General features: G+C 43.1%; 3 protein-coding genes across 3 annotated transcripts in view; 1 reads left to right on the plus strand and 2 right to left on the minus strand.

Annotated features, from left to right (window-relative positions):
- Positions 1-6,846, minus strand: part of appbp2 (amyloid beta precursor protein (cytoplasmic tail) binding protein 2) — a 15,584-nt gene extending 8,738 nt beyond the window's left edge. The window contains exons 1-4 of the mRNA XM_031872438.1: positions 6,485-6,846; positions 3,534-3,622; positions 2,439-2,590; positions 484-607 (exon numbers count right to left, since the gene is read on the minus strand). Coding sequence (XP_031728298.1) covers positions 484-607; positions 2,439-2,590; positions 3,534-3,622; positions 6,485-6,622 — 503 coding nt within the window. The 5' untranslated portion in view covers positions 6,623-6,846. The remainder of the gene's footprint in view (positions 1-483; positions 608-2,438; positions 2,591-3,533; positions 3,623-6,484) is intronic.
- A 3,151-nt stretch (positions 6,847-9,997) lies between these two features.
- On the minus strand, positions 9,998-18,108 carry LOC116397211 (protein phosphatase 1D). The gene is made up of 6 exons (XM_031872440.1): positions 17,471-18,108; positions 16,283-16,511; positions 15,028-15,152; positions 14,348-14,529; positions 13,921-14,145; positions 9,998-10,908 (listed from the first exon to the last, which is right to left on the minus strand). The coding sequence occupies exons 1-6, from the start codon at positions 17,994-17,996 to the stop codon at positions 10,528-10,530; spliced, it is 1,668 nt and encodes a 555-aa protein (XP_031728300.1). The 5' UTR covers positions 17,997-18,108; the 3' UTR covers positions 9,998-10,527.
- A 2,423-nt stretch (positions 18,109-20,531) lies between these two features.
- The window catches only part of brip1 (BRCA1 interacting helicase 1), a 47,987-nt gene continuing 47,267 nt past the window's right edge, over positions 20,532-21,251 (plus strand). The window contains exons 1-2 of the mRNA XM_031872480.1: positions 20,532-20,776; positions 20,986-21,104. Coding sequence (XP_031728340.1) covers positions 21,015-21,104 — 90 coding nt within the window. The 5' untranslated portion in view covers positions 20,532-20,776; positions 20,986-21,014. The remainder of the gene's footprint in view (positions 20,777-20,985; positions 21,105-21,251) is intronic.

Consider the following 21,251-nt stretch of genomic DNA (forward strand, 5'->3'; position numbering starts at 1 on the left):
CCCCCCCCCCCCCCCCCCCCCCCCCCCCGCTTCTTGATGCCAGTTTCGAATATGAGCATGGCAGATCAGGTTAACCCGGTGAAATCTTTCCATTCATTGCAGCCTTAACAACCTTAATACAAGTCTGATCTGACCTAAAATAGCAATTTATCGAGCTCATCATATGCGACCCTCCTACATACCAGGTGTCTATGTGTGTGAGAGTCAGATCATTCTTCATATTACTTCTGCATTACTGAATGGGTGCGATAATAACATGGGACGGATACCATATTAAAACACAAACACACAGCAGCTACAGTGGTCGGCGTTGCACCACTAAATCGGACAAACATGGAGGAGAGATTGCTGAAGTGAAGGAACCTGCTATTTACAGATTTTTGGTAAAGCTTAATTAACAGAAGCTGACCTCCCTAGTCTGGGGCTGTAGAATTCTTGGTAGATTCAACCACACACGAAGTGTCCAGAGCGTTTGAGACTGACCTGACGCAGCATTCCACAGCCCGGTAGCAGTGGAGGACCTCACTGTGGAGCGTGCACAGCTGCAGGCACGACAGAAACACTTTCTCTGCATCTCCATACCAGCCTGCATCCGACAGGAAGCCGCCTACAATCAAGAGGCATCAGGTTAGTCCCACCGTCTCCCAATCAGTGGGGAGATAGGTTCAGTATCAACTGTGGTAACTGGTGATTAAAACATATGCTCTATATTCAACTAAATGAAATCTTGCAGTGCAAACTATGTGGGGACTAACACATCCTACGGTATCTTTTCTCACAGCTACTTGTGGAAGAGAAAGAAAGTCATGTGTAGAGCTCGGTCACCAGACAAAGATAACACAAGTAAACACAAAATGCAGTTTTTAAATGAAGGTTTTTATTATTAAGGGGGAAAAAAAAATCCAAACCTACATGGCCCTGTGTGAAAAAGTGATTGCCCCCCCTTGTTAAAACATAAATTAACTGTGGATTATCACATCTTTGGAAAGCTGAGTTCAATTTCTCTAGCCACACCCAGGCCTGATTACTGCCACACCTCTTCTCAATCAAGAAATCACTTAAATAGGACCTGCCTGACAAAGTGAGGTAGACCAAAAGATCCTCAAAAGCTAGACATCATGCTGCGATCCAAAGAAATTCAGGAACAAATGAGAAACAAAGTAATTGAGATCTATCAGTCTGGAAAAGGTTACAAAGCCATTTCTAAAGCTTTGGGACTCCAGCGAACCACAGTGAGAGCCATTATCCACAAATGGCAAAAACATGGAACAGTGGTGAACCTTCCCAGGAGTGGCCGGCCGACCAAAATTACCCCAAGAGCGCAGCAACGACTCATCCAAGAGGTCACAAAAGACCCCAGAACAACATCCAAAGAACTGCAGGCCTCACTTTCCTCAATTAAAGTCAGTGTTCATGACTCCACCATAAGAAAGAGACTGGGCAAAAATGGCCTGCATGGCAGAGTTCCAAGACGAAAACCACTGCTGAGCACTTTCTGGCAGTTTTGCCAGAAAACATCTTGATGATCCCCAAGACTTTTGGGAAAATACTCTGTGGACTGACGAGACAAAAGTTGAACTTTTTGGAAGGTGTATGTCCCATTACATCTGGCGTAAAAGTAGCACGGCATTTCAGAAAAGGAACATCATACCAACAGTAAAATATGGTGGTGGTAGTGTGATGGTCTGGGGCTGTTTTGCTGCTTCAGGACCTGGAAGACTTGCTGTGGTAAATGGAACCATGAATTCTGCTGTCTACCAAAAAATCCTGAAGGAGAATGTCCGGCCATCTGTTCGTGACCTCAAGCTGAAGCGCACTTGGGTTCTGCAGCAGGACAATGATCCAAAACACACCAGCAAGTCCACCTCTGAATGGCTTAAGAAAAACAAAATGAAGACTTTGGAGTGGCCTAGTCAAAGTCTCGACCTGAATCTGATTGAGATGCTGTGGCATGACCTTAAAAAGGCGGTTCATGCTCGAAAACCCTCCAATGTGGCTGAATTACAACAATTCTGCAAAGATGAGTGGGCCAAAATTCCTCTACAGCGCTGTAAAAGACTCATTGCCAGTTATCGCAAACGCTCGATTGCAGTTGTTGCTGCTAAGGGTGGCCCAACCAGATATTAGGTTTAGGGGGCAATCACTTTTTCACACAGGGCCATGTAGGTTTGGATTTTTTTTCCCCCTTAATAACAAAAACCTTCATTTAAAAACTGCATTTTGTGTTTACTTGTGTTATCTTTGTCTAATATTTAAATTTGTTTGATGATCTGAAACATTTAAGTGTGACAAACATGCAAAAAAATAAGAAATCAGGAAGGGGGCAAACACTTTTTCACACAACTGTATAACACTGATCGGCCGGTCACCGCACACAGCACGACGGTGCATATCTAATGACCACCACTGTCAGAGACACCCACCCACCCCCCATTTACCCAGCACAAAGCCAAACTGGATGGCCTTCTCTTTGACGTGGGCGTCAGACTCTGCGATGTAGGAGCAGCGGCGGCTGAAGGAGTTTGCCAGAACTGAGGCTACTTTCACACCGTGGTCCATCAGCGCCTGGAAGCAGTGGTGCAGGAGGTGTCTGCAGGGGAGAAGACCAAAGAACGGACCGGGTCAGTGGAAGGCACGACCATGAGGTAATGACTAATAGGTGGTTTGTTACATTTAAGCCTTCACCGATAAAAGAACAAACCAGCAGTCTGAACAAACATCACAAACATCAGGCTAATCAGTGAAGAACAATGCTGATGACTACTGCCTTTGTGTTCTCATTCAGCCCATCACAGCACAGATAACACTGTAAAACACCTTAACCTGAAGAGTTACCACGCTCTTATACCAGTGTTACATTTATATACTTTCACAAACCCTGATGGAACTAACTCAACAGGTCCCAGCAGGAGGAGAGGGCACGCAACGCACAGTCACAGACAAAAACAGCTCATTCAAAGCAGGTCAAAGGAGTGATGGACCGGGCCGAACAGAGCCTCATTAGACTGCCCACGTGGGCAAAAGTCCACTTCTGGACCATCAATGTCATGGAATTTATTCTTCCAAAAGAAAATAATGCTCGCTAAGATAAGCGTACTAGGGATGCAACTAAAACATGTTTTCATGATTATCAGGTAATGTGCTGATTTTCAGAATCTAGTGAACCATTACAAGTTCTCAGGGTCCACGAAGACATCTTCAAATATCTTGAATTGTCCAAATAACACTCCCAAACTCAAAGATATTCAGCTTAACATCATAAGACCATGAAAAGCATACAATCCTATATACCACATACCCATGATACATCAGTGGCCCTTTGATTGAAGTTTGATTTAGATTTTTCTGACTTATGACTACTACAGGATACATTTGGTAAGGTCCATACATGAGGGAGCGATATCAAACCGGACCCTCTGTTTAGTGAATGTAGCTTTCAGCACAGACTGCTGTTAACTATCTGTGTGAGGGACCAGTCTACAAAAGCACCCTGTAGGACGACTGATGGGTGAATGGTCCCCTTACATCCTTACCTTTTGTCTGAAGCCCGCAGTACTTTAGCAAACACCTCCAGCTCACAGAACTCCCCCCCCAGCTGGCAGAGCCGGCCCTGCTGGTACAGCTGAGACACAGAGATGAGGGAGAAGGTGAGGCTCTGACAATAATACACGTCAACTCTTCCATTAGGAGCACAATGCTGAGTCTGGAATTAATGGACAGATTAGTAACATGTAAAGTGTGTGTCGGTGGAGACGTACAGAATGTCTTATCTAAAACTGAAAAAGGTGACAAAGAGGCGATCCTGTAAAACTGATACGCATCTGTTACGCTGTGAAAGGAAAGGGCATTCCTATTAGTGTAAACTAATGTAAATGACAAATACTTCTGGAATTGATTCATCCTGTTGAAAGCAGTGTGGATACCGAGTTGTGTTCCAGTGATCAACGTTTCTTTTTTCATATCCTACGAGGGTGGAGCAGCGCCGACTCATAGTTCTCATCCTTTACACAACTCTCTCTCTGTTGCTGCTAGCTGACCAGGAACCAGCTCCACCGTTTCATTTGCGCTCGCCGTTTCTCACGCACCACACCTCGCTTGTTGCGCTGACCTCAGCACGTGTCGCTTGCTGCGTCCAGATAAAAGTTTCCAAGCAGAACTCACACCGAATCTCAGTTACTCACAAGCAGCTAATTCCAAACAAATATCTCCAAATGCTGGAAATGAGTGACCTCTTGACTTGAATTACAAGTAATTAACCGTAGTTTAAGATTACATTTATATTATGTTGTAATGGCAATATAATATATATTCGTATTGGAGACTAAATGATTTGTTTAATATAGTGTAAGGTAATATTTCACATATTTATACTGTTCGTGATAATGCATGTAAAATAACAGAAATCAGTAGTCAGTCACAACTTAAAGTGTTTTCCCTTAAAGCTGCAGGTTATTTAGCATGTCATGTTCATGTTTTTAAAGGGTAATTTATAGTATTTGTACAGACAAAAAAAGTAATTTACTAGGAAAACTTACGGTAGAAAGAGAACTAAAACATGATTTTACAGAAAGTACTGTATGATTTCACAGATTCCTTTCTGTAAAGCAGCATGGGATCATGGGAGGTGTTGTCCTCACCACCACGGCATCGATTCTCTCCTTATTTACTGAGTAACGGGTGTTTTCCGTTGAATATAGTGACTTACAGTTTAGTGTATTGTGTACTAAACTACTGCACAGTAACATTATTGATCATTGTTGGGCTAAAGGTTGGGCTCAGTTGGTTGCAGCTGTGGATCGAGCCTCTCTCTAATGAAGACAGGACAGCTGCAGTAGCAACACTGGTACAAATATCTGCACACATTCCATTTCATCCAACTTCATCTTAAGGAGTCTTATTCTTCCTGTTCTGAAGAAGAGCTGCTGAGTGAGACGAGCCTCGGTCAGATGTAGCGGTCTGAAGTAGGCAGCGGTGGAACTGTCTGTGTCACACCGATTAATTTGATCTTCTACACATCCTTCCGTTGTACCGTTAATTGTTTTGTTGGGGCTGCAGTTATCTGGTAATCTCAAGGTTCCAAGTTCCCGAACCCCAATTATTTTTTTTTAATGTTGTAAAACCAGTTTGTGTGTAAAAATGCCAAGATGCTGAAACATCACACTAAGAGGTGAAACAGACAACTTCAGGTTAAACCACATTGTGGCAAATTGGGTTATTTTGTCTTTGTCTTTTCTACTGTAATTCAAATATAATATTTAAATGGAAAATGACTGTAGATAGACTGGGTTGTCTCATTTAGGAACAAAAAAAAGCCCAAAATGTACAGAGACTAACCTGGAAGGTCCATGATTTAATGTATTAAAAGACAATATGTCTGTTTCCCCGTGGTTTAATCAACATTTATTAACAATATATTGTATATTATAGTAATATAATTAATTTTGACTGTGAAAGCTGATCTGTATTTTTACTGTTTACAATGTATAGTTTGTGGAGCCTTTATTCGCAGTAACTTGACCGTATCTGAAGAAGCTTTGCTGACAGTGCTGTTTTAACAGCGTGGAGACCTGATGCTGTCTGAGAGCTACAACAGCTGATTCAATCTAGTGTTGGAAAAGATCTTCATGTGGTTCTGCTGTTGCTACCTAAATCTAACGTTGGTGAACACTATTATCACAGTACAGGACCAAGGGGATCAGTTAGAAACACAGTCTGCTGTCACTTGGATGTCCCAGGAATAAATGGTGTATTCTGGTGTCTGGTTCGGGAGGTTTGTCTATCTATGTCCAGTCGCCAGCATACATCATAAATGAGCATAATAGGAAAGTATAAGCAGGTATAGTTATATCTTCCATATCTGAAGACCAAAAGTTATGATCTCAGTATTTCTGTCTAGTCCTGATTATAGCTCAAAAGCAGCACTGTTTTGACATTTTCTTTCAATGTGGCATTTAATGAAATGTAGAGAACAAATAACAATGCTTTCAAAGTTACAGTATATTGCTGCTGTTTTGGCAAATTGACATCCAACTGCTCTAATAAACTATGATGTGCTGTAACAAGTATGTCTGAGAAAGGCTCCTTCTAATAAAGTGTGTCAAAGCAGATCAGGAAGAGAAAGCTCACTAAACGCTGTTAGTTTAACGTTACATGACAACAGTTCATGTAACGATCACAGTCACACGGTCATTGGTGTGATCGGCTAACAGTTACACGATCGATGCCGTCCATGATGTCCATGGCTTCACTGTCAACAGCCGTTCATTGACCTTATACAGATATACTAACTCGCTATGTTGTGTTTTAGGAGGATGGACGCTAACGGCTAGTCAGCCAGACCTACAAAAACCTGTTTCTCGTCTTTGAGAGCTAGCTTAACGTTCTCGTAATGTAGCTAGCGTTAGCAGTTAGCAGCTGATGACACAAACTCCTACAGTGTGGTGGCTGTCAGATACACCCGAGCTTCTCGACCGCTGAGTCTTACCTTATAATAGACATCAAACTGTATATTTTCTGGGAGCGAGCGGATGTCCCTTCTCGATCGGCTGTAGTTGTCCACCACAGCCGAGATAGCGGTGTTGTACAGTGTTTCTGGGATCCATTCGAGCTCCACCGCAGCCATGTTGTTTTCCCTCTCCAAAAAAACCCTCCCCGACTCTCCCTGCACGCGCTACCTCACTGCGATGAAAGCACGTCCTCCGCGCGTCCTCATACAACACTCGCTTCAGAGTGAGACTACGTAGACGTGTCCTATCACCAATTTACCGACACGATTCTAAACCCGCTGCTCCATCTCCATCTTTCTCCTTCATCTCCTGTTACTCGTCGACCCGACACCGTCCCGACGCACACACTTCACGAGCGCTGACGCAGTGACGTAATCGTGCAATCGATGCAAAACAGCGGCTCATAGCCCCAGTGATCACGTCTATAAACAAAGGAGGAGAAGGGCATCCATACAAATAATCACATCACAGGGTGTCCTTTGGAGTTCAGCCTGTCTTTATTTCAATCGGTGTACGTTGTACTGTCCGGTTCTTTGCTTTCCTAACATTGGGAGTTAGATGACACATTACAATAGTTAGAGTCCCTCCGTGATGTATCTGATGTAGATGCAATCATATTCAAATTAAAGCTGAAAGTTAGTCAGTAATGACAAAAAAGTGTCACAGTCCAAAAACTCACACTTTTGGAGATTCAAGTAATTAAAGACAAAGGAGGGTTAGACCATTGGGCGGTGTTAAGACTGTAAAATAAATGATGTGGGGAGTGATACAACACATGGTAGTTCCAGGTAGTGGAAGAATTGTTGGATGGGAATCATCTAGTTTGTATCGGTGATGGCAGAAACACAAGAATAGTAAATACAGGCAAGGGATCTGTTAGATGTGATGCTTGTGACCAACACCGAAGCACCAATGCGTGACTGGCATGTGCATCAAGATTGGTAGTGACCATTATCCAGTATATAGTAAATAAATACAGAAACAGTATTAATGGGACAGTGATGAGAAGAGACATATATTTTGTACAGGGCTGTACCACAAAGGATAATGCAAACACTTCCAACTGACAAAATAACATTATATGCTCGTAATTATGCATTATAAAAAGTGTAAATATGAAAAATATAGATTAAATCATTAAGACGGTGCATAAAATTGGCAGCAGCAGAATTAGGTTAAAAAGAAGTTTGACACTACTTTCCTTTCTCCACTTCTATGGAGGGATATATTGATGTATACGTTTATGCATTTTGAGAATAATGGACAGTTACAAGCAACTTAATAGGTCACAAAAAGTCACAGAGACTTGATAAAGGTGTCACACTTTATGTTTATCAAGTTTATATTGCATATATTTTGACATGTACGTCTTTAGAATGTATTTATTTTTCTAATTATTTTCATTTGAATCTTCCCCTCCCACTTTATTGTACTTAATCATTTATTGTTCATTGGTTCATTGTATTCCCATGTTTTGCATTGGTATTGTTGTTCCTGGTTTTGATGCCTGTGTATGGATGTGCATGTGGATGTATGTGAGCATTTGTAAGTTCTGTAAAATGACAATAAACAAAAGTGTGATGGGTGTGAGAATGAGAAGGAAGATTCAAATGCAATGTTGGAGTTGTAGTATTCAAACAAAGTGGCTGAAATGTAAAGTGATGTCCTCAGCATGAGACCACTGTGGGATAGTATGTGTGACAGTCTTACCAGCAGAAGAAATGTCATCGTAATCACTTTACTTCAGAAAGCTGTTTATTTAAATAGGGTCATTTCCAGAGAAGTATTTTTCACATTTACACTGTACACATGCACGTTAGGCTGTTAGCACAGCCGTCTGAATCAGGGGCACGAGTAAATGAGTACACTAAGATTTATGACAACAAAACATATAGAAAAGTCATACAGGGTCCCGAGCAAAGTAACAGACTGTATTTGTGGAGAGGATGTGTCAAATCTAAACATTATCGCTCGTTTCATATTTACCAATCCACAATGCTACTAATTCCTGTTAATTGCACTTAGCTCAATGAAAATGCATTATCGTGTAACAAGGCTTTACAAAGACATTATTTTCTTGCAGGTAATATTTCTCATCTGATTCATACAGTCGGTCCTGTAATAAAACCATCAGAGGCAAAGGGGTTCAGCAAACTGTCCTCAGATCAGTGAGGATTCCCTTCCACCTAATAAGGTTTAAATGATGTGACCTCACATATCCTACATTTGCTGTTTTCATTTTAGACTCTGATCATGTCATCCACTGCTAGCTGCATCATTTCCATAACGCATAAAAACAGTCTTCTCAAAGATAATTCAGTTCACCATAACAGTGCAAAAAAAATCTCCTAGAAAGTCCATGCATTGTGTATTTACTCACAAACGAGCCCTGTGCTTACATCAGTAACCATACAACTGACGCTGCAGCAAGGAGGGACAGTGGCTTGTATGAGGAGAATGAAAAGGAAATCCGAGTCAGTCTCAACAAAACAAAGAACACGTATTGAATCCCGTCTGTAGGGACCGACATGCTGGAGATGGAGCCGTATTCTTACTGACAGACGGTCAAACAACCGGACAGAGCGAACGCAGAGGGAGAACCCATCATTATAGAGACAGACGTAGCAACTCCTGCAAACGCTTCAGCACAGACGCTGTTGGAAACAGAGCCATCCCTACCTGATGTAGGACGAGGTGGAATGATGACACCAAAACAACTCAACTCTAACGCTTCATTACAACTTCCAACATTGTAATATGATTAAGAGAGTGAATCCCTCTATCCCTTCAGATGCATTGTGCAATTACAACTTAAAAACATCTTCCATTCTGTCATATGCATACTATCAAAGAATAAAAATGCTACCAACAGCTATTACATGTATTTGTACATCAATACACACAATGTAGTAGCTTACAGGTCTGTGACTGTAGCAGCACCTTCAGTTTGAATTCAAAACAAATCTCCAGTGATGAAATAAAATGATGAGAATAAAAATACATACATATGTTTAAACCCAGGGTGTGCTGTGAGAAATTTAGGTTTTAAAGCTCCTAATTATGGATGTTATGTGATACAGTGTATTTACTTGTAGGAGTTTGAACCAAGCAGTGTGTTTGAGTGTCTCTGTGATCAGGTTTGAGGAATGTGCTGGAGCGCGGGTTGTGTGAAAGTGGCAGGGTGAGGTGTTAAGAGTAACAATGGGGCATCGGCCCAGGAGGGGCTTGTTGGACTTCAGCCAATCAATGAGCTGATCGATGAGCTGAGAGATGTAACTTTGGGGTGACAAAAGGTTTGAAGCTCTGGGGGATTTCGGATCTTCTGCGGGCCACCCAGGAGGCAGACCAGCCTCCTGGGTGGCTCGGATTGGATCTCACATTTCATGGAATTTATATGTTTGTTTTGTTATTAGTAGTGTGATTCGGTTTGTAACTGTTTGTATCTGTTTTTATGCTTCTTGGATAATAAATCCATTTGATTTTGACTTAAACCTGCTGTTGTGTTTTGGAGGCGATTGAGAGCACATGGCTGCAGGATGGGGGCCGATTTCTCTCTGTGTCCAGAAGTTCGGACCGAACAGTGCACACAATGGTATATGCAGAAAGCTGTTGTGGAGCTCATCTTAATTCTCACGTTTTATCATCGAACAATAAGAGAATGTACAAAAATATATATTTCTTTTACATGAACATTACCAATTACTTAACACTCAACTGTAAAATTCATAATAATTGCACCGGCATCATTAGTCATACCTATTTCTTACAATGGTTACCAGTAAGAGGAACCATTAAGACACCTATAATCAGCAAACAAACTAGATCTGTTGTGTGAAAATGAGCACTCCTTAAGTTTTCATATGTGGTGCTGAGCAAGAAGACACGTCTCTCCACAGACTTTACAGCAAGGCTGGTTTGCACTGTGAGAATGTGCGGGACACTTGCAGACATCAGGAACAGAAATGCCACTGGAGACACGGTGGACTGTGGAAGGCAGCAGGTTGATGTGTGTGTGTGTGTTTCAGCACACACACACCGTGGTCTTGTTATGCTGCTGGAGAATGGGTGAGACGTTACTGGACTCCTTCTGTTTCTTCTCTGCGTTGTGTTGGACCAGCGGCAGCCTGTCAGCAGTCCTGCGTCGGGCCTTCTTAGCTGTCTGACCCGGTGACGATCGGTCAGTAGTTCTTTTAATGTCGGGCGTCCTGTCGCCAACTGTCCTGTCAGTGGGACCGGACTGACTGGGTAACTCAGCGCCACTGTTTGGACACAGTGGAGTCAGAGTGAACATGTCGGACAGATTCATGTGGTACAAGCTGTTGCTTCCCGATAGTCCATCCCGTCGCTCCAAGGCAGGGAGGAGCTCACACATGGCCGAGGGAGAGTCTTCCTCTAGAGTACGCTGCAAAACAATATAAATAAAAAATATAAATAAATGTAGATGATTCTCCCTCAAACTCCACAACATTCACAAGACCACACAGCTATTCATGTCTACTTCATGTGGATACACACTTTGAGGTGTGAACATCAGGGTTAAGGACAGTAGAGGACACAATGCTGTTCAATACTACTGCATTGAGCTGAATGAAGTGTGTTAGTGTGTGTGACACTGGACCTTTTCTTTACACATACAGATACATGGGAAGTGAATGCTTCATTAAACTTCCCATGCTATCATGCCAAGTGTGTGTGTGTAAATGTGTTATGTTACAACATCTGTTAAGCCCTAGCCCTAAAATAACACACCCAAAACGAATGAGGAATGAATGATGAGGCCAGTGAAAGTCCTCTACTCTTTGACTGGGACTTTAAATTAGAATAAAATACACCATTTACTCCGGCGGTCTCCATTTGGCAAGGTTTACTGCTTGACTGTTTACAGGGAATCTTACTGAAGACACTAGTTATTTCCATATAGCCATGTAAAAAAATAATGGAATCTTGCAGAAACATTGAAATAGTAATAAACACAATGAATATGGATCAATATTCATATATGACTGAGTAGCTCCATGTTATACAGGCACATACATGGAGGTTGCCAGGCCCCACAGTGGTTTAGGAGGTGTCCACAGATTTAACTCAGGAAATATTTGACAATTATTTTCATATACAGTATACACACCATAGCTGTTTAGGGCCCTTTTAGTGGGGGGCCACAGGCAGTCCCCTACCTTGCTTAACGATAGAGCCCTGGTGTTTTTTTTCATGTACCAGAGTTTTCTCCACCGATGTTTCTGGCCGTGATTAGCCGGGACTTGGGTGTATTTTTGGGCATATTGGATTTGCTGATTTGGGACCCCCAGGAAAACCCGTCTAGCTCGACATTTCTACCTTTCTTAGCCGTGGTAGAGGAAGTGCTCAAAGAGAGGCATTGTCAGCACAATCTAACTGTAAAGCAAGGAATCTATCTATCGATGGGTATGTTTATGTATGTCGGTCATTCTTTGCATATCTTGAGAATCTACTACTTGACACTTGAGGGGTGTATTGCTGGGGACCCCACGGGGACGGATTTGGTGAACCAGTGAACAACGCTCTGTGTAGCTGTGTATTATTGCATGAGGCACCGTGGTGCCAGCAATCACTGATGGAGCACAAGCTACGAGCACTCAACCCCTGTGCTTTGCATTATTCTCCAGAAGTAAATATTCCGTAAGGAAGCCAGAAATCAACAAGTGTTTCCGGCAAAATGCCATAAACCCACATCCTGAATGCCGGCGAGGTATTTTAACTAACTGTAAACTCATATTCATAGAAATATTTGATCGCCTTTATGCAAGTTCTGTAAAGAAAGTTAAGTATTCATTGTATTGCAATGAAACAAAGGTTGATTACCCTGTAAACAAGTTGAATTGGCTGGCAAAATATCTGTAATATGATATTGTCTTCACTTTCACTGCTACGCCGATGATGTCCAGCTCTACATCTCCACAAAGGCCATTACCATTGCTACTCACTCCACTCTGACCAACTGCCTCACTGACATTAAATCATGGATGCAAACCAACTTCCTCAAACTGAACTGTGATAAATCTGACATGATCATCATCGGTCCCAAATCCCTCACCAAAACCAGTCACAACTTCTGCCTCACCATCGACAACTCCACTCTGTCTCCCTCCCCACACATCCGCAACCTTGGAGTCATGTTCGACAGCAACCTCTCCTTTGAACACCACGTCAAACAAATCACCAGAACTGCCTTTTTCCACTTAAAAAAACATAGCCCGTCTCCGCCCATCACTCTCCTTATCTGCTGCTGAAACTCTGATCCACGCCTTCATCACCTCCAGAATCGACTACTGCAACAGCATTCTCCACGGCACATCATCCAAAATCCTAAATAAACTCCAGTACATCCAGAACTCTGCTGCTCGCCTGCTCACCCACACCCGCTCCCGTGACCACATCACCCCTGTTCTCCAGAACCTCCACTGGCTCCCCGTCCCACAACGGATCCAATACAAAATCCTTCTCCTCACTCATAAAGCCCTCCACAATCAGGCCCCCTCCTACCTCACCGACCTGCTTCACCACCACACTCCATCCCGTCGGCTCCGCTCCTCCGATGCCAACCTTCTGTCTCTTCCACTCAGGACCAAGCACCGGACATGGGGTGACAGAGCCTTCTCCATATCTGCCCCCTCCCTCTGGAACTCTCTCCCCAAACATATCCGATACTGCACCGAACTTTCCATATTCAAATCTCAAATCAAAACCCACCTGTTCAAAACTGCTTTTAATGTGTGACCACTATTGTGTATTTTATGTTTTTAGTGTATTGCTTTTATATATGATGATTTTAATGTAAAGTGCCTTTGAGTTTTATGAAAAGCGCTATATAAATAAAATGTATTATTATTATTGTTATTATTATTATTATTATTGTTAAAACGTTCCGTTTCTAAAGCATTTAAATAGCCAGTGTCAGTATAGCAAGCAAAAACCACGCATTAAAGGCCGCGCCTCATTGACGGCGGTTGCTGCTGGATGATGGATATACCAACGTTACAACCAAACTCTTCTTCACTTCCCTACAACACATCCGGGACCAGCATCCACACAGTCCTGGTCTGAAGTTGAACACGTTACAAATGGGCCACACAACCCCACAAAGCTGTATGCATAACGCCAGAAGCCAGGCAATACATAAGCAGGCACTGCCCGAGTGTTTATTAGTAATGCAATGCTTCTGCTATGAACCTTTGTCAGGCACCGACTATGTGGGAATTCAACACTTTCTCAACTTATTATTGAAAATTGACTGAATATAGAAAATGAAACCGGAACCTTGTTTAAATTAAAAGTCCTAATTTTCTTATCATCCAAAATAATGTCTCAATATCTCACATTGTGGTTTCATCATTTTGGGAATTCTTGGGTGCAAAATAAGTCCTCCTGCCCTCACCTGAAGGAGAGGAGTGTCAGCGCGTGATAGGGAGGTGGGAGGACACTGGGACACCTTGGCTAAGTCCAGCAGCACCTCCTCATGGTGCAGCACGTCCTGGGAGGTCCCGGGCTCCTGCAAGGCGATGACGATGGCGCTGGTGTTGTCAGCACGCAACATGCGCTGGCGCCACCGCAGCAGAGCGTGGCTGACCAGCTGCCGGGCACTCGATACCCCGCATGGAGCCTGCAGCATGGAAGGCTGTTATTGGTCTGATATGAGCTGGACATTACATAGACTATTACTCTGGTAGTTTACTTGTCTAGCCCTTTAATCTACTACAGACCACAATCCAGGCAGCTAGGAAAGGAAGGCATCCATCTATAATGATCCAAAATGATAAGAGCTAAAGAGTAACTGCTCTTTGCTGGTGTAGCTCTCCACTCACCATAGCCTCATCATTGTTCTGACACATGGAGATAGCCTCTTGAGGCGGCACCATGTTCCACAGACCATCACTGCCCAGGATGATGTAGCGGTGTTTTCTGGGGTCGAGGGTCACCACACTAGTATCTGGCTCTGGAGAAACCACAAACTCCCCGCTGTAGAAGTCATAGCTCCACAGATCACCTGTTGCAGAGGAGAAAAGGAGCTGAAAGCACGCCTGGCTCTAACAAACACTGTCCGTGATGACTGCTGGGCGGTTGCCTTTTCTCTCTCTCTCTCTTGCTGTCTAAAAGCTCTGCACAAACGATCACTTATATAAAACTGTGCTGCAAAGCATTTGATCAACTGGATGACAGAGCGCTTTTACCAGATTTTTTTTTATGAACACAAAAAAATCAAAAGGTCAGTAAAAGTCTCAATCAGAAAGCAATGGATCCCTATTTTCCTGAATGGATTAGTCCTTTAAACTAGATTGAAGCCCAATGGTTTTTGATCACTGGGGTCCAAAAACTCTGGAATGATGTACACTCCTTTGTTAAAACTCTCTGAATTCTCTTACATCCCTGATGATAACTAATAGCTCCTTGTTGTAAGACGAGATATAAAAACAACAACATTATTCCAGTCATTCATTCGTGCTGCCTTATTTGCTGCGATAACTGTGATAGTAACTTTTCCTACCTAGAGCGCGGGCTACTGCCAAGAAAGGTATCTGGTCAATGACAGTGCTCCGACGCACTGGGCCGTTGTGACTCAGCCTCGGCCTCTTCCAGACAACCCGGTTCACTCCAGATTTTTTGATAACACTGTTAGCAGATAGATAGAGAAGACAATAGGTAAGATAAGCCACTGTTTGATCCAGGAATTTCAAAGTCCGTTTTTGACATTATGGGTGGGTTGCAACAACAAGTATGCTGCCAGCGGGGTAGAATGAGCTGCATTTGATTGATGCAGGAAACTGGAGGGGCAAGTAGAAATATACAGAATAAAACTGGCAGTGCTGAAAGTAGTATCTTCCCAAATCTGACAAGAATATCCAACTTGAAATAAACGGAAGGGACGGTCAGCCCTTCTTCAGTAGATGCAAATCTACAACGACAAATCAATCATGGTCACTTATGTGGAAGAGGACTTGCCTTAACATGTTGAGGTGAAGTAGGATGAATTAATATCCATGTATACCAAATATGATCGACGTTAGAGTCCACGGCCCTACTGCCCAGGCCTCACGTTTTGTCGTAATATGATTTCAAAGCAGCACTTCTCCCCACCAGCCTTTTCATATACTGCATGCTTGGCATTCCCGATTAACACGACTAAACCTTGCCTTGTTGTCTAAATCTTGTTATATGTTATGCAGTAAAGCAGCATTATAGTTATGCAGTTACAACACAACTATGAATCCCCTTTAAAGCTGTGGAGTTCACCATGTCATGTAAGGAAAAAAGTCTGGTTGTTGTCATCCAGGTGCCTATCACTACGACCACATCTTATCAGTAGACAGGCCACAAAGGACATTGTCCTTGAAGCAGATAACATTTTGATATGCTATTGCGCAAAAGAGGTTAGAAGTGCTTTTTAGTTGTAAATGGGGTCTGGTGGGGCCCTGGGAATGAATAAGCTGTTACTAAACTAGCATTTGTCTTGATCCAAAAAAACAACAACTTACATTAACCCTGAATTTCCACCATCTGCTGCAGTGTGTGCTTAATCAACTTACAACTTAAATTTACTGTCAGAGCAAATGATGAACAGTTTGAATCAAGTGGAAACCTTGTGGCAGCTAAATGGCAGCTAAATCAGAACAGGAATCTCCAACTGAAACGTTGGTTTTGGTTATGTGTTCTGAGCAACGATGGGCTGGCCTGGCTGCAAAAACCCTCCTTCTAATGTTAATAATATGTAAAGACAGGACGAGTTGTTGGTGAAGCCTTACCTCCCTCCCAGACCTTCAATACGCTCCCTCTCTCTGGGTAGTTCAGGTTTGTGGTCTTGTGTGACTTCTACAGCTCTGATGTATGGGTCTGAAGGGTCATCCTGGACCCCTAGAACCACCGCCGAGTCCCCGACGTGGGCCACATACATGCGGTTTCCGCGGATGAACACTATGCTGGCTGTGGTGCCCGATGTGCTCGGAAGACCTGTGAGTGTCTTTGGCCATTCAGCTGAGAAGATGAAAGAGAGAACACCTGTATTTACTGAGCTATAACCTTTCCTGCTTACAAACGGAAGTAAACTGAACCACACATAACAGCACAGCAAAATGATGGGCAGAAAATAAATGCTCCTAATTTATCTATTGCTAATCTCCATATATCTTCCAAATATTTAGCCTGATGACAACACTGTGACCTTTATTGGACGCAGCCTGTCCTGGAGCACGTCTTTCCAACATAATCCTAGTCAGACATGTGCTTTACAGACACTGTGTGTTGACACCATTGTGTGACCAGCTGTAAAACAGCTGACATGTCCGGGCACATCCAGCCAGACAGCCGTTGTCTGCACGACACAGCACACTCTGGCTACGTCATGATTGGATAGGTTATCTAATGGGTAATAACAAGATATGGAAGTGTAATAGAATAAACAATATCACACATATGAGTCCGAGCAAACAATAAAATATTGGCCGGCTTGTGGTTTGGTAGGTTAACTGGTCTCCTATGTCCGCTGTGGCCGGCTTTGTTTGGAGCCAGTGGCTACTGCTAACCTCGTTAGCTCGGCTGCCTTTGGTTGCTAAAACCATTCCTCGTAGAGCTTTTTATATTAAAAGGCAACACACACAAAAAAAGACTAGAGATAGTGCCAACAGATTTAGGTCGGCCTTTTGTTAAATGTACATAACCACACATTCAATGGAGAATGATTTTATTGAGCACAGAGAATCTCCTGGTAAATTCGGCTTTCATGTATGGGCCAGCAGTGCGCCCATGTAACGTTAACAGTTACAACTTTTAGGATGTAAGGCTAGGCCACAGACTGACCTACAGTCCGGTTGAGAGGTTTGGTGTGATGTTCTTTCTACTCAAACCGAGGGAGAGGCACATAAACAGCCCATATTGACAGCTGATAACGTTTTATGTCATGACATTGTAGTTGATAGTTGTAACGTTAAACTTACGTAGCTTTTTCCACATAGCGTGATGGCAGGCTACAAATCCTTTGCGTATAGCAGAACAGACCTCCATGTCACAGTCTGACCAGAACCCCCGCTGCTTCTTCATGAACTCCCATAAATATTCTCGCGCAAACTGCGCAGCCTCGCGACCCCCGTGCCCGTCGAACACCGCGAAGAATGCAACGGAACGGCGGGAAGGACTCGCTGGACTCGGCTGGGCTCGCGACGGGCTCTGACCTCCCGGTAAAGTCGCTTCCACTATTATACCTTGGTTTTCCGTTCGCACGGGTTCACATGGTGCATTTGGAACTTGTAGCGACACAGCGGGCTCACCAGTCCGCTCTGGAAGCGTGTCCGCAGCCAAAGAACTGAACGTACAGTCTCCCCCACTGGTCTCTTCTGGCTCACCCGACGTCGGCTCGTCTTCTCCCGGCTCTGGCTCTACTATGACTTCGGTCACATCTTCCATGTATTTCCTGCCTCCTTGGTCGGTAAAAACACTCACCCGCATCAATAATGCGTTTTCCATAGCTCCAGAAATGAGTCTCTCTCCAATTTGTCGGTACGGTTAGCATATAAAATACCTGGAGAGTTGAGTTTATTGCAGCGCAGCGTCCTGCCTTTGTTTATGTTCCAGTGTAGTAGGCATGCCCAAACGCGTTGACGTCAGAATCGGTCTTCTTCTAGCACGTTGACGTGGCAGCGCCAATGCAGCTGTTGCCCCCCAACACAAGCAAACGTGTAAATGTGCAGCAGAAATATGTGTAAAAACAAAAGGTCAAGTTGCAACCATGGTTGAAAACAGCAGGCATTCGAAATAAAAGAGTAAAATTGGCCCTAATTGTATTGGAGACTTTACGTACCCACTGAAAACTTGCAGAATGCTCAAAAGTATTTAAGCTGGTGTGCTGTATTGTGTCATCAGAAGACTGTTGAGGGCCTCTTACACTCTCCGCACTGCAGGAGGAAGCATTTCGCATCCTGTGGTCCCCGGAAATGTCTTCTTGAATTTTAGCAAACTGAGACTAGACTGATGAGTGCTGAAAGCAGTCTGACCAAAGCCTAGCATGAAATTAAATTGCCACCAGCTGATAAACCTGTTTTGTAATAGCATGGCGGTACCTCTGGGTCCACCTTCAGGCCACAATTCACTTATTTTTTTGGTTTATTTTTTTGCAGAGTGGTATCCAAGAATAGCAATGTTTTTTTTCCCCTCAATTTTTCATCCTTCAATGTTTTTTGTTTAATGATCATCACATCTTTACTGCCAGCATGGCCTGTTAGTTGTATGTGTGGAGAAAGCATTCTTTTTTCTGTCTAACAAACCCAACTTAATGCTTAATTACCTAATGAAATACTTAGTATTATTCCTGAAGTGTTTACAATCCGTCTTATGTGTTCATCTTCTTACCTCCCTGACCATTGATGGTTTCTCAGAGCTGTTGGATATGTGGCAATGCTTTGATCTGTATATGGACTGATTTAAAATCCTGTGTTCTACAAAGTAATCCTCATGGCTCGGTGTAGCTGCTTGTTGACAGATGCAAAGCTGTTTTAAGCCACTACACATGTTATATTCACTATTTAAGAAGCTTCACATGAACTCAACATGACTGAAGTTGAACCAAAGAAAATCTCACAAAACAAAAGTGTCACTTTAGATGACTTGTGTGTTTTATTGAATGCAACACCAAACCAGTGAAGTTGAGAAATGAGTCGGAGCAGTTCACACAATCCTGCAGAAGAATGACCAGGAAACATCTGTAAATAAAGAAACGTCCTCATTAATTATCTCAGGGTTTACACAATAACACAAAATTACTTTATATATATATATTTATTTCACTAACAAGGACCACGCCAATAACAGTATGAGTTTCGAGAGGTTTATTGCATTGTGGAATGATTGTTAGATTCAAGAAGCAGAAGGGGTCAAGGGATGAATAGATATATCTCTCAAAATGTTAGACAATATTCTGTACCAGGCTTTGAGACTACAGTTGATTTCAGAACAACATCAGCATTACAAGGGACATGGTGAAAATCATCCAACAGAACAAGTGGTGCAGGAGTGCTGGGAGAGAGGGGGGACACAGACGTCAGGCTTTGGCTGGGTGGGGGACTAAGTGGCAAGAGATATGGGGGTATTGATCAAGAGTTCTGCCTTGTGGCCTTCTGTACCACTATGGCTATGGGGCAATAGTGAAGAATAAAAAAGGTAGACGTATTGAATGAATACTATTGCCACATTGAAAAAAGTTACAGGGTGCTTCTTTCAATTTTCACAGACGGGTCGAAGGATCCAGCAGCTGATGCAACAGGAGCTGCTGTGGTCCAGAGAGCTGAACGTCAGTCTTTACAAAAGAACATCCAACTACCTGTGTATACAGTAGAGCTGCCTGCTATTTTAATAGAGTTATATGCTATATGTAGTGGATTGAACGGATTCAACCCCGTTAAGTATTTATATAGTGACTCGTTGTCTGCAATCCAGAGTATTGGGTCTGGAACAGCCCAGAGTCAACCTGACTTGGTCCATGAAGTCCTGCTAGTACTCAACAGTGTAGCAAGGAGGGGCAGTGAGGTTACTTTGTTATTGGTCCCAGTGGACAGGAGTGGGAGCAGGACACGAAAGGGAGACCCCTTTATTCCTGACAAAGCAGAGTGGGCAGTGCATGAAACAGAGGGAGGAACAGGTAAAGTTGACCAGAATGAAGGTGGGACACACATATCTGAACAGGACACTATATATCATGGGGAAGCATCCATCAGGGTCATGCAAGCAGTGCCAGAAGAGACAATGACAGTGCATCATGTATGGTCATGAAGGAGGTATAGTATAGGCCATAAAGAAGAGTGGTGTTAACTGAAATGAGGATAATGGGATGAACAGAAATATTAGTAAGTATGGAAGTAAAGGAAAAGGAATAACATGGCTGTTCGGCTTTTTGAGAGACACTGCCTTAATTAAATGGATCTAGTATGAAGATGGCGCAATAATTGTCTAGCTCCAGAAGGTGGCAGAAATGCAACAGAACGGATGCCGGCTTCCGTATAACACCAACGAAGAAGAAGACAATATTTTCAGAGCGGGAAGCTTAATGGGGACAGTGGAGTTAACCAAATAGTTCGTGTTCGCCGAAGTGGTTTCTGATAGCCTGCTGTCAGAGTACCGGTTAGCAGGTTAACCATGGCGCAAGGATAACAGTAGTGAATCGAAGTAACGGTGGAAGACGTAGCATTAGCGCTCGCTAAGCACTCAGTAATACCGTAACGCTAGCTAACAAGTGCCTTTCTCTTAACTCTCAGGTAGGTGGCAACGTACACAGACATGACAACAGTGAAAAGTGACGTGTGTTAAACTGTTGGCAAATGCTTAACGGTGTGCTACAGTACCTTAGCGTGTGAGTGAATTAGTTGCAGTAACAAGGGCTCCACTCTCATTACACGGCGCATGGTACCATATAATATGTAACGTTGGCTGATATTTAGTTTATCAGACGTGTTTCTTGGTTCAGATATCTCTGTGAAGCAGGACCAGAGGAACATGGCTGCTTCCTCAGAATACACCATTGGAGGGGTGAAGATCCACTTCCCCTGTAAGGCATACCCGTCCCAGCTGGCTATGATGAATTCAGTGAGTAACACCATCACCACGTGATAAACTAACCACTTAGAGGACTTGCTTAACATGTGTGACCAGTGGCGGCTGGTGGAACATTTTCTAGGTAGAGCCATCCTATCAATTTCAGCAAACATCCCAGTATGATTTAATGCAAAAAAA

Source organism: Anarrhichthys ocellatus, unplaced genomic scaffold, assembly GCF_004355925.1.
Source record: "Anarrhichthys ocellatus isolate YVR2014 unplaced genomic scaffold, GSC_Weel_1.0 scaffold64, whole genome shotgun sequence".
Taxonomy (NCBI): Eukaryota; Metazoa; Chordata; class Actinopteri; order Perciformes; family Anarhichadidae; genus Anarrhichthys; species Anarrhichthys ocellatus.